General features: G+C 43.2%; 1 protein-coding gene across 2 annotated transcripts in view; it reads right to left on the bottom strand.

Moving 5' to 3' along the window:
* EGFR (epidermal growth factor receptor) overlaps positions 1-13,890 on the bottom strand; it is a 166,165-nt gene that overhangs the window by 26,249 nt on the left and 126,026 nt on the right. For both annotated transcript variants that reach the window (XM_074900889.1, XM_074900890.1), the window contains exons 11-17: positions 12,858-12,948; positions 11,900-12,099; positions 10,732-10,864; positions 9,201-9,300; positions 7,152-7,309; positions 1,694-1,729; positions 314-455 (exon numbers count right to left, since the gene is read on the bottom strand). In XM_074900889.1, coding sequence (XP_074756990.1) covers positions 314-455; positions 1,694-1,729; positions 7,152-7,309; positions 9,201-9,300; positions 10,732-10,864; positions 11,900-12,099; positions 12,858-12,948 — 860 coding nt within the window. The remainder of the gene's footprint in view (positions 1-313; positions 456-1,693; positions 1,730-7,151; positions 7,310-9,200; positions 9,301-10,731; positions 10,865-11,899; positions 12,100-12,857; positions 12,949-13,890) is intronic.

The following is a 13,890-nucleotide window of genomic DNA, read 5'->3' as shown; positions in this document are numbered from 1 at the left end:
TTGCACCTCACCCTAAAGGTGTAATTTTTTCTGAGTAGACAAGCTCAATGATTTTCATTGGGATTTAGACATTTAAATCCTCTAAAGCTTTTGAAAACTATATCCAGAGGAATCACACTTGAGATGAAGTGAGAAGGTGCTGTACACAACACCTCTTTCCAGACTAGCACGACAGACGCCGTGTTTCCCAACCCAAGGGCTCGTTTGAGTTACGAGGCAGATGCACGGTGCTGTAATTCTCTAGTATGAAGAGGCTGGCACCCATCTCTCCAAACAAAGCAGCCAGTGTTGCAGCTGTGCCCACGGCGCTCACCTCCCTCTCCTGCAGCAGACGGCGCAGGGTCCGCTTCCTGACGATGTGGCGCCTCCGCAAGTAAAGGCCAATACCCAAACCGACTACCACCAGGCACAGGAGACCTCCAACAACACCAGCTGCGATAGATGGGATTTTGGAGCTGCAAGACAGGAGGGGATGCAGAAAGAGAAACAAAATGCTTAGGTGTAAGATTTTTAAAAAAACCTTACAGAGGTTGCATGAAACCTTAGGTTATGATCAAACACACACTGTGGACATCCACTTAAGCCTATTTGACATTTCAAATATCTTGGGCATTTTTAAGTTCCCCATCTAGTTACCTGCTCAAAGTCTTCACTCTTCTCTCAAAATTGCAAATGGAGCTGATGCTCATAGCTTAAGCAAGGAGGCTTCTCCCCCCTCTCACAAGCTCACCAAGCACATGAGCATCAAATCTGTGATGCCTACATATGCCAGCCACGGGCAGCCTGCATGTGATCAGATACACGAAGCACACGGAGAGAAGGCGATATCAAGAAGGCATAATACCAGCAATGAAGCTGACATGTCACCGTTATTGGGGAGACCACAATGTAAGGGTCACAATGAATTTCAGATCATCAGCCCTTCTCCCCAGGTACAAATGTCTGAGGCCAGGTAATGTGTAAACGATCCACACTGTATGTACAGATTGCTGCCTCTTTATTAGAGCCTAGGTAATTTCAAATTTAAGTTGAAAAGAAAAACCAGTTTTCCAAGGTTGTTTTTCGGTCTCTACTTGGAGATCCATCACAGCTCTTTCTAAGTTGCCCCAGGGATTACTATTAAATAGAGCCACATTTCAACAGTACTTCTAGGCTGAATTCGTCTTGCTGTAACACGACTTTGTGTCCAGAAACGAAATCCCTCTCTCTTAGACAGGGAAGCATGAGGCCAAACAGTGCAATGCAAGATCTAGTGTGAAGAATTAATGTCCATCTGTGCACAGAGTCATTGGAGATGTACAGATCATAGGAATGAAAAGACCCCCCCCGGGTCTCTGAGGTGATGCCCCTGTGATTCAGGTAACCATATCAATCCTAAACATCTCTCTCTGCCACTAGTCCTTAATCCTTTCTTTTCCCAGCTCTTCCTGTTGTTCTCCAGTAACAGATTCCAAGTCTCACCTCAACAGACAAGCTAAGCAGAACAAAGTTTCAGAGTCTTGTTCCAGTAAGAATATTTCTCAGTTCTTGAAATAATTTTTATAGGTTGGAGCCTGCTCTAATCTGTCACTTTCCTGTACAGAGCTGAAGACTTAAAACTTTAGTCTCAGCCTTGCAGTGTCCAGGATGGAAATATAAACACAGATGCATTCTTTCTAGCTCTGTCGTTAATTGTAGCAGATGAAGTACTCACCCATTTGGACAACCTTCAAGACCTGGCCCTTTGCACCTGTAAAAACAAATGAACATTACAGACGTATTAGCTCTGGCATACATACTTGCATAATTCCAAGTAAGAAGAGTGCTACTGATTGAAAAGGTTGTGTTTCAGAGCAGTCCAAGTATTAGCATAGGAATTTATAATAGTCATACACTCTATTAAATATCAGTCAATGTCCTTGCTCCAAAATCTTTTTTCTAGAGGCACAGGTATGATGCAAACTCAATTTAAAGAATATTTTAAAACAACTTTCTATCATGTGGTAGAATTGGGGGAGGACATAGATACACAAAATTCAAATGGATCTGGATTCTTTGTCTCTGTGTGGACATCTGTGTTAGTGCAGAAGCTCAGGGCTGACCATGGAGGACAGAAGAAGCCTCTGCCCTGCACAAGGGCAGAAAGCCACTTGGAAATGTGTCTCTGCAGACCCTTCTGCATAATCCTTGTTTCCTGATAAGTAAAAGATTCCAATTTCCGGACTTTCTATTGCAATGGAAAACCTGGGTAGCAGATACACACTCCCATCAAAAAACAGGATTTGACAGAACCCCCTTCAGCTATAGTCTGTTGGTATATGTCCATGATACTTTTCTCTCAGAATGTAAGGTCTTATATTACCGGTAATGTAAACAGGTACGACAGTTATCCAGAGAGCCAGAAACTCTACTAGCAAGTCATTCACCCTTCATTTGAGCTTGAAATGCCTGAAATTCATTTTGGCAGTCCAATGCAAAAAGCAACACAGATGAAAACACAGTGATTGCATTCACTTGATGGTCTAACGGGCGTGAGAGGCACCGTGCATTCCCTAAGTGCTGCTGGGCTACAAGATGTATGTGCTTCATGGGAATTGTGGTCTTTGTGGTGTCTACTGAGGAAGGAGAGCATTACAGAGAGGCTTACATCACCCCTGAAAAACAGAGCACAGCAAGGAGAAAAGTCCAGTTTGTGGTATCCGCTCCCTGCGCTGACTCAAAGAAAATGGATCATCCCAAAACAACTCCAGAAGAGGTCAAGTAGAGGGTAAGGAGGGAGTCTGTGCCAGGAAAACTGCTCTGAATTCCCTCTCACTGAGAGGAGGAACCATAAAAATTTCAAAATGGCAGGTGGAGTTGCAGATCTTATCTCATAACTTGATCTAGGTCTGAGGGAGGAAGAGGTAAAGAAACTACTCATTTTATTGTTTTTGTTTGTTTGTTTTTGTTACTCTGATCTTCCCTTGTGTATTTGCGTTGTTTCTGGGCCAACACAGTGCTCCAAGACCCAGCATCTGGAAGGTCTTGTGAGTTCATTGGGCTCCCATGCAAGAATGTGCATCCTGGTGTCCTGGACACGCTGGAAGTGCTGTACATACCAGTTCCCGGATCTCGGGCGCCCAGCTTTGTTAGCGTTCCCTGTCTGCCTACAGCTTGATTTGTTTGCTCAGATGTGTAACTAAGCACAGGGAGGATGCACATGCACAGCAGAACCACCAGCTTGCTTACGGTCACAGGAGACGTATCTCGCTTTGCACTGGGCTTCTTTCTTTGGGTGCTCAACAGAAAACTCATCTAGCACCCAAGACCTCATCTCATCATGCTTTACCACTCAGATATGAATTTTTACATGCTAATGCAACAAAGCATGTGCAGCTTCTCCTGATAAGGATGTGAAATTAAAAGACCTATTTCAGAATGTGACTGTGGTCTCTCAAATTATCTCTTACTAAAAATTCTGGTTTGCCATGCTACTTTATGATGGCTAGTCCTCCATGCGCATCCTAACAGCAAAAAACTGGCTGAGAGGATAGAATCTACAGTCTGAGGAATGGCTAACCAATTATTTTCCTACACCAGAAAGTAGAAGCAAGAGAAGTGTAGATTTTCATCTATCCCCTTCTTTTAAAAAAATATTTCCCACACAAATCCTTCAATATCAAGTCTGGTGGGATAAAGTAATGGAAGAAAATGGGGAAGAAAATGACAGATCAGCTTGTACTCTTCAAATCTCACGTGATTTTCTGATTCATTTCACAAGTCAAAGAAGAAACAAAGCCTATGACAAATATCCTTCCAGGACTAAATATAACCATCTTAATGTGGAATTTTATGATGACACCCAACATAAGTAATCCAGGTTTTATGGAATCTAAACAATCACTTTTTCCATTCCTGAATCGTTTTTCTTCTGCTTACAGAAACCAAAATGAGAAATGTGACCTTGTGTTATGAACTGCCTCAAGATGTTATGGATATGTCAGATGGAATCTAGCAGCCGTTGTAGCCTCTGAAATATTTCTCTACTTATTGGAAAATTAGTGCTGTGTACAGTCCCTGAAAACTACTGCATCCTGAACTCAGCATTTCATCTGTCTACGTAAATATTACTTGTCCCAGTGCAGACACAGCTATTTATCTCCCAAATCCATCAAGATTTTAACAACTTTCTCCTCGACCCATAGTTCCTAATTTGATGTAATACAGCCAGGTTGCTGTGATTTATGGTCTTTCAGAGGGGACTCACCCTATAACAGCCTAAGTTACTTCACAGTCATAAAAGAAATGGAAAACCACTGGGCTTTTTAAAGCCTTATAAGAACTTTCCTCTACCGTTTTTTTTTTCTCAGTAACCTTCAGAGTTGTGACAAAGGCATCACATTTGTGCTGTGCTGCTACAACATTCCTTCTTGCACCCGCTGGCCACTTTCTCCACCAGCTTCCACCCCCCCCCCCCCTAAATCCCCTGGCACTTAAAATGAAGACTGGTGAGACAGGTAGTATTGGTAGCGACTGCAGGATGTATCAGCCAGCGCTATTAACTACAGTGGTGGCTTCTTTCCTCCTTGCTCTTCCACCCCAGTGGCTGTGGCTGAGTTTAATTCCTGTACTCTGGAAGAGTGGCAAGGGAAAACCAAATTCTTCAATACTGAGTGGATTAATTAAGCTGGTGTAAGTCATTAGTTGCTGGAGGTATAAATGGGATAATTCCAGGGCTTTTAGGATGTTGCTTTATTTATTGGAGCATATTTTCTCAGCTGTACTAGATAGAGGCAGAGCTAAAGGAAGCTTGTGTACAAAATCCCCAAGAGATTACAGGAGAAACGGGAGAGAAGGGGTCTTTTGGCCTGAGCAGGAGAAACCTTCCTCTATTCTGTTTTATAATGAAGGCTGAAAAACCAACTCAACAAAGAAAAGGAGACTAGATGGGATTCTTCATGGTGATACGAAAGAAGTGATGTACTACTAGTAAGCACACCTAAGGTAAAAAACCAAAGTTCATGACAAAGCTCAGCTGGGAAGAGACGTTCTCTTAACTTGCAGCTTCTTGAAATACAGAAAATAGAGCCAGATCCTGGAAACCTTCATTTGCTTGACTACTGAAGTCAGCACACTTAATCACACTGATAAGATTTTGTGGGCTCTAGCCGTGAAATTGGACAAGGACAGAAATAAAGTTGTTTCTTGTCATGCAGAAATCGCTGAGACCGTGGTTTCTAAGGATGCAAAATCTTTGCGAGACAGATGTTTTCCACCCACTGCTCAGCAGATCCCATTCCTGCAGCACTAGGGAAAGGCATGAAGAGAAGTAAGTGGCATTACTGATTGATTGACTTCATGGGGACAATGCTGCGCCAGACTGCTCGTTCCCAGATTATGCCTCTGACACTGGCTCCCTACCCATCAAATCCATTGGCCTTAGATGTCCCATCTGTAAAGGAGAAACAGTAACACTACTTTCTTCTAGCTCTCTTGAGCCCTTCAGGGATACAGCCTATTTTCTTCTGCCTCATTTGAGCAACAATTTGAACAGAGCCATTGAGAATGTCCACAATATAACTGTAGCAAACTTAGCCCAGTTCTTTCCTGTAAGAGATGAAACTGATCCTACTTTTTATGTTCTGCCTTAATAACACATGGCCAAATACACTGAGCCATATGTTGGGTACCCCTGACTCTTGTGATGAAGTCTGCGCTGGGGACTTGGTTGTGCACATAGAGCCACTGCACAACTCATTGTTACATCTATGTCTGGCAGATTATGTTCCTCTAAGTTTGCATTCGAGTCTAGTGTTTTGATCTCACTGCGAAGGCCGCACAATGGAAAACCTTGTTCAGATGTGGTTACTCATTACGCTGCCCCAGTAATCAGCCATTTCCATGTGGCCAGTTAGAAGAAGGATATTGGATCACCGTGGCCAGTTTGTATCGGTGGGGACTATTGAGGTCATTAATAAAGAACAAAGTTATTAGAAGATGCATTTTCAGCTAAGATCACTTGTTCTCAGGCGTGTGATGAGAAGCCCTGATAAGCCTTGCCTGAGACTGTAACAAAACACTGGGGGCATCGCTGTAAATCATGGCAAACCCATATGGCTGTTACAGCTACATCTGAAAACCAGAGCATTGAATTCACTATGAGCACTAGGAAGGGCTGTTACTTGCTGGTTTAACTCTTCATCTCCTTTTCTTCATGAAGGTGGAGGCCTGGGCACTCTGCTCTTTAATGACCTGGCAGTTGAAATAGCTAAAATATAATGGGATGATGGTTGGTCTGAATACATTATAGCTTCTCTCTTACAGGCATATCACAGAAGGATTCTGGATCAGACAGACCTGCAGGGTACAGAGCAGGGGCCTGTGAAGGAAAAGAAACCAAACGTGGACTCTTTTTTTGCTCTGAAAGCATCACAGTCCAACAGCCAAGTCTCAAACCTTAAAACCTTTTACTGTGCATCCTGTGTCCTTTGCAGGTCCGAAACCAGGAGAGGAAACAATTTTAACTAACTGTCATGTAGGTTAAATACAGTTTGATTCACAGCTCATTCCAGGTGGCAGTTTAAGCATGTCCCCAAATGAGGACACAAATGGTTTATACAGATCTGGTTTACTGTGATGCCCATTAATAAAGCCACACTCAGGAGGCAAACTCAGACCAAGTGCTAGCATTATGGAAAGAAGGAAAAAAAGAAAATTGCTGTGGTACCCCACTGGGATTTCCCTCCTAAAAAATTAAAGGTTCAGAGAAAACATGGGGCCCAGGAGCCCAGCATCCACCAGATGTCACTGATGGTCCTCCCAAAACCAGAGGACCCAGCACTGAGCCAGGTGGTAAAAAAAAAAAGTGCATCCCTGGTGGGTGAGTTCTGTAAAATTCCAGGAAGTTTCCTATTTAAATCAACAAACAAACCCGTTTCAAATCCCCTAAAACATTTTCCTTTTTTTTTTTTTCCCTTCTGTGTAAAGAAGTGCCACTGAACTTTTCCTGTTCACAAAGTCTGCCGTGCTCTGCTTACATTACCTGGGTACTCCTGACCTCTCTTGCTGCCTGCTAATTTTCCTTCTTGGTGGTTTGAAATGGGACCATCCCATCAGGAAGAGAAAGAGTTTAAGATTAACTGTTTTCCTATTTCTTTTTCCTCCATCCCCATTCAGCCCAAGGTTTTACTCACCCCCGGGTACAGTTTGGATGGCAGAGCTGGCAAACAGCATTCCCATCAGCATATTTCCAGACGAGGGTGTCATTCTCACCCAGAACCCCCGCTGGGCAGGATTTCACACAGTGGGGGCCGTCTATAAAATGGGCACATTTCACACAATTGTCGGGACCCTGCAAAGAGAAACAGCCTGTTTATAATGTCCTTACATCAACCTATTCAGGAGGAAATTCAGAAAATAAATCTAAGTGCCTTCCACTGCTGGAAGTTTTCAGCATCCTCTGGTTTTACTGCTACCTGATATGCTTGCAGGTATTTGCTCTTGCAGGATGGATGGTACAAAAGGTAGTGCCTGATGTTTAAAGCTAATATTTTCTTGAGTTTCAGCATTGCTCTTTTCTTCCCCTGCCTTCTGCCTGGTTGGAAAGCTTGCATTTTTCATTTAAAATTTAATGACACCTTGATAAGGGGCAAGCTGAAAAGCAGAGGGCCAGGCTCTTGCCTGGTGCAATCTACCATCCCACGATTTAAAATGACCTGCTGACACCTCCTTGAAGTACTGGCCTGAAATCATTATTTTCCTGGTATCTCAGCACGGGTTCTTTCCTCTGTTAGGGAGAAGCAGGGGATAATGGAGGCAACCCAAGGAGTTCATGCTTTTTTTTTTTTTTTTTTTTTTTTTTCCTTTGAAAAGCACTTAGTTTGTGTTTAAAGGCATTGCCTGTGGCCATTTTTGGCAGAACTGTTTTTATTCAGACTGTAACAGCACCAGGAATGCCCTAAATATTTTAAAGCAGGGGAACCAGAAATTCTGGGTCAAACGCTACTGTGGAGAAAAACCAGACCAGATCCACAGTGCTGGTTTCAGTGGGACTATAGTATATATATATGACGATTAAATTAATTACTGTAATGTCTAAGGGCCACTATAATAGACTGATTACTAGATGCTGGGCAAATATGGAACAAGGAGGTGGTCACTGCCTGAAGAAGCTTATAATGTTGATAACATCCCTGAGGCCATGGTGGTCTAACCTAGAAGAGAGGATGGAAATGTTTCACATTACTGAGCAGTGACTCTTCACAATGATGATTGGCAAGGGTGGAACACTCAGTGGCTGCAGGGGATGGCAAAGTTGTTTACAGAGTTGTGTTAAGTAGCATAGAGGAGGATCTGTGATGGAAGTAGGAAATTTGATTTCAATTAAAAAAAAAAAAAGAAAAGAAAAAGAGAATTACAGTTTCACAATTAAGATAGGAGTTTGATCTGATCAAAAGGAAATAATTTTGCACCATTGCCAAACTGAACATTTCATTACACAAAAGAGTATTCTCAAAATTAAAGAACAAAGTTGAGGAAGACTGTATGACTAGCAAGACTACACTGTATTAACTTTTGTAGAAAGAGCTTTTGTATGAATTTGGAATATTTAAACAAATTTGAAAATCCAATTATTTTGTTTTGATTGCCTTTCTTTGAACATAATTTACACCTGCAATTACTTGAATATTAACATAGGTATTTACTATAACCTAGTTAAAGAAGGGAACACGGTTTTAAGTAAAAAATGTTTCTGGCATATTTTTCAGTAAACATTTTGTTTTCATAACGATTTTGTCATGTTTTTTCAAAAACGCAAAAAGCTACTGTTTTAATCCACTATTTTAAACAGTTTTTTTCACTCTGAATAAGGAAATTTAATTTGTTCACACCAGCTTGGCAGTTCAGTAGCTACATGTTCCTGAAATGTTTGCCAAATTACCATATCGTGACATACATAAGTAAGATTTTCTTTTTTCTGTAAAAAGACACAAAAAAAGAAAGGTCCTACAATGCCTCTGACTGTGGATTACACCTATGATGAGTGACAAAAAAGAAAAATAACACCCTGAGGCTACTTATCCTGTCTTTCTGCCCTGCCCCAAGATCTTGATTTCTAATCGCCCCCTTCTCTACTCCATCCTGGAGAAAGGTAAATGAGACCTCAAGATTATCTCAACACAGGAATTATGTATTAATACACGGTCAGAGATGCAAGTTTGCTAAACTGAATCTGCTCTTACAGGTCCAGTGCAGGTTGCGTTGTACGCGGTGGAGTTTTGCACCAGGCATTCAGGGTGGCAGGGGAGGCACTTGGAGTCTTTTTCAAACTCTCTCGGCTCCCTGGAAACAAACAAAAAAGATAAGTCATTAAAAACCAGGCTGATTAGCGACTGGTAAATTGTGGTCATCTCTCCTTTTCCTGACTTTTCCAGTTTAAATAGATTGGGATGATGATAGTGAGACAGGAGGAGGTACAGGGGGACTCTCCTGGCTACACCAGTAGCACTTGCCCAGTGCAGCCAGGGGGAGGTAAGAGTAAAGGATATTTGGTTGACGGTGAAACACATGGCACTCCAGATTGCACACTACAAATTAGTTTACTTTCCCTTTTAAGCTAATGACACAGAATATTCACAATGATTTCCAAAGGCTTTTAAACGGTAGTGATGCAAAGAGATCAGCAAAAATAGTTCAAGTGATTCCAAGGCTCCAAATAATAATTAGGAAAGTTAAACAGCAATGCACTGATAATTAAATTCATCCCCTCCCTACAACACTCAATGAATCATTAAAATATGAAAGTTGGGAACAGATGGTTTCAATAGCAATAAAGCTGTTCCACTTCAAGTAATGGTGTTATTAATTAAACTAAATTTACCCATCATTTGACACAAAAAATGCCCAGATCTGCCTTTCAGGTCATAATAGCTGCTGGAGGGAGTTCACTTACAAAAAAAAACCAGCTGCTGAACTGCAAGTTGCTAGAGAAATATAAACATCAGGGGCATCAGCATCCTGTCAAGTACTTGCTTAATACTCATGATTTTTAACATCAAACTTTGCAAGATTTGTTAAAAAATCCTTGTAATTCCAGTGCTAGACATGCCTTTCCCACCTACATCACCTGTTGAACTGACTGAAAAACCCAGCCGCAGCCCTGACACACAGGCAGCGATATGTTTTGCTCGGCCTGAGGGAGGCTGAAGCAATAACTGCCTGAAATTGCTGCTCCCAGTGCTTTTCGGATGAAAGTTCATTCTCCCTTGACTGCAACTTTACAAATTGCAAGGGCGAGCTGCTCGTTTGAGCAAATACGAGTGCCTTTGCTGTAAGGAAGCCTACTGAGCAGTGAAGCCCTGGCTCTGGGGGTGACCGAGCTCTGGGTGACTGCAAATGGCTCCAGCTCTTCCTCAATGTGTTTTACACGACACGCATAGCTTGGATTTTCACCGGCGCTTTACGCTCCTTTATTTCTTATGGGAAGAAAGCATAAGGCTTAGCCTCCTTGGGCTTCCAGATAGTCTTCTTGTGGGCTTAAGGGGATGTTTTCTTTGTAGTCACCATGGCAAAGCAAACTCCTCAGCAACGCTGAATGGCGAAGGAGAACCACCTCAGCTAGGTACTGTGTTCACACAACGTTTTCTGCAAAGCCAGTGAAATCCCATGCAACCAGAGACCCTATTGTTTGCTTTCTTTCTAGCTACAACACATTTCAAAAACCAAAACCCCCAAATCACTGCCAAAACCTGAAGCAGCCCTCAGACACTTTACCCTTGCAGGATGTTGCACTGTTTCACACACTCCTTTTGGCGATCAAAAAACCTGCAGGAGAAGCAGTGGAAGGGTCCCGGGCCCCAGCAGCCCACATCCGAGCACAGGGGGTCACAAACATGCCTGGCAGCAGCTGGGAGAGAAAGAGAGACAAGAAAAGCCATGAATGTCAAGGCAGGAGAGAAAGAAAACACAGCACTGCCAGGGACTCTATCCTGACCAGCCAGTTTCTCCAACCTGTTCCAAGTCAGATGTGAGTGGCCCTGGCAGTGTGGAAGAGGAATAATCATGCTTCTCTTATTTCCCAAAGCCTGAAATTAAAAGTCACTTCTGACCTTTCAAAATAAGAATGAGCTCCTCTGTGACAGCTTAACACACATATAATAAAGCTAAACCAGTATCAGGCTGAGAGTTGGAGTTGTTCAGCCTGGAGAAGAAAATGCTCTGGGGAGACCTTATTGCAGCCTTTTAATACTTAAAGGGGACTTATAATGCCTTTTTACCAAGGCCTGTAGTGACATGACAAGGGGTAATGGTTTTAAACTGGAAGAGGGTAGATTTAGACTAGATATAAGGAAGAAATTCTTTCCTGTGAGGGTGGTGAGACACCGGCACAGGTTGCCCAGAGCAGCTGTGGCTGCCCCCTCCCTGGAAATGTTCAAGGTCAGGTTGGACGGGGCTTTGGGCAACCTGGGCTAGTGGAAGATGTCCCAGGACACGGCAGAGGGATTGGACTAGATGGTCTTTGAAAGTCCCTTTCAACCTAAACCATTCTGTGATTGTACGACCAATTTCCAAAATAAAACAAATTAATATTCTGCAAAGAGAAATAATCAGATTTTGGCCCAGGGACCACTGCAGTCAACAGCAGCATGGCTGAACAACAACTCTGGCCTTGTCAAAAAAGTCCAACATTTGGAGTTAGTTTCTGTGCCCTTCAACATACGTGGCTTCACTATGCCCGTAGTGGTTAAGAGCTCCTTCCCATCTGCTGTACACCATGAAGTCCACATCCTCTGTGGGAAAGAATCCCACTTTTCCCTCATCACCTTCATTAAAGCAGTATACTGATGAATTTTGCAGCCAGGGGAACAGAGAGAACTGCTCGAATTACTCTTGCATTTCAGCATGAGCTTCCATGGGGAGCAGGTAGGCAGCGATGACTTACCACATTCATTTTTATTTCTGTTTTGTATAATCTTTGTTTTCTGGCTCTGAGTTGCAAACAGGCTCCGCCAATCCATGGTGTCAGCGTAGCAGAGGTTCTTGTTCTTCATAATGGCAACATCTCCATCACTTATTTCCTTGAGAGAGCGCAGCCCCAAGGACTGTATTTTCAAGTTAACAACAGCAAGGGAATACTGGCCACTAAAATGGAGATGGACAAAAAGAAAACACATGGAAGAAAGAGAATTAATAAGCAGGGTTTTACTCAGCACATTTTTCTTTTGGTTTTCAAGTGTGTGTTGCTGTGAACTGAATTTTATTCAAGATGCTGCTCAGCCCTCTGAACTTAATGCCTGGTACATGATATACCTATTGTAAAATAACCGCAATACTCATATCTGGTTTTCATGGGTTTTTTAATCTAAAACTGGCAGGACTTGTGCACTCTGTTGAGTAAATGATGTACAACAGTGGTTGTAGGTAGAGCAGCTATTATTTTGTGCTGGTCCACCAAGCCATCCTTCCTGTTGGGGCAAGCCCAGGAGGGCACTGGATGCACTGCCAGTGTCTGTACCTCCTGGTAGCCACCACCTCCATCACTGACTGCCCAACTTCCTCAAATCCCTAAGTGCTTCTGATCACATCATAACTTGCCCTGGAATGCAAAGAGCACTCTCTGTCCTGCTTGTGTTTCCAGGCTGGTGGGGGAGACTCTGGTCCTGAGGGCAGGCTCAGGGCAGCCCTCCACATGCAGCACAGAGTTGAGGGTGTCTCACCCCTCCATGGCACATTAACTACTGCTACAAAGATGGTGCTGTACTCCTCACAGGGTTTTTCCCATTTTGCATCACTTTTGGGACACCTGAGTCTCACACTGCTTGTTACATTAATGTACTCAGACAAGCACCGCTCTAAACAGAGTTTCTTTTATGGTCAACTCTGGCACATGATTTACTTACTGTTGCTTGGTTCTGCCTCGTATAATCTCCAGATTTTCAAAAGCATAGAGATCAGTAGCATTATCGGGCCATGCCTGAATCAACAAAAATCCTGAAATAAAGAAGATTAAAAATAATAATAATGATAAACCCACAGCCAGTATTGGGAACAGAACCTCCTCGTCAAGCTCCTCCTGTGCTAGGAGAAGGTGCTTGTGCTTTCCCTACAGTTATCTGGGAATCTCAAACATGACATTTTAGGGAGCAGGGAGATATTTTTAAACCCCGTTTTATAAACAGTTTACTGCTTATCCCACCACAAGGGCTTAGGAGAGTAAGACAAGAGTGTATTGGTGAGCTGCACATCCTGCCACACTGAGCCACCAGTGATGATGGCTCTGGCCAGTAGATACCCCGGGTGAGAGGCTGTGGGCTCTGGTGCGATGGGAGAAGGCATTGCTCTGTCCCGTTCATGAGCTGCCCTCAGGGAACAGGAAAACTGAAAAGAAAGCAGAAACAGAGAGCCGCTCGGAGTGGATATGCTAAGGCAAGCAGATTTCCCTGCTCAGCTGAGGTGCTTGGGAGGAGGGGAGAATTTCAGAAACTGCAGGTTGCTGTAAGAAGCTCTGGGGTTAGTCATCGCTACCCTGAAGGGAACCAGACAGGTAAAAGAGAGAAAGAAAAGGGTAACTGGAGACACATCTGTGGGCCCAGCTCTGATGTTACGCTTATTTTATAATGGGCTGAACAAAATTACTTCTAATTGATACTTGGTGCAAGACAGTGGCTGAGTGCTCCGCTGGCCGCTTTGTGCTTGTGGAGACACATTCACCCCAAGGAAGAGCTCTTCAGGCCAGAGAGGGTGTCTCCATGAGGATGATGCAAGCCACTGAGCACGCTTCCCTAAGGAGCTGCTGAAAGGTTTTCCACAAACAGAAACACACTTGGCTTTTTTTAGCCGGAGTGGCACGCCTCTGCATCACCACATACTTCTTGGGTGGCTGAGGATCTTCTCTGCTTTTACTCTTCTCTAGGGCTGATAGTTCAGCAGAAG

This window comes from Athene noctua, chromosome 2, assembly GCF_965140245.1.
Source record: "Athene noctua chromosome 2, bAthNoc1.hap1.1, whole genome shotgun sequence".
NCBI lineage: Eukaryota > Metazoa > Chordata > Aves > Strigiformes > Strigidae > Athene > Athene noctua.
Note: the sequence above shows the minus strand (reverse complement) of the source record. Positions and strands in the feature narration are given on the sequence as shown.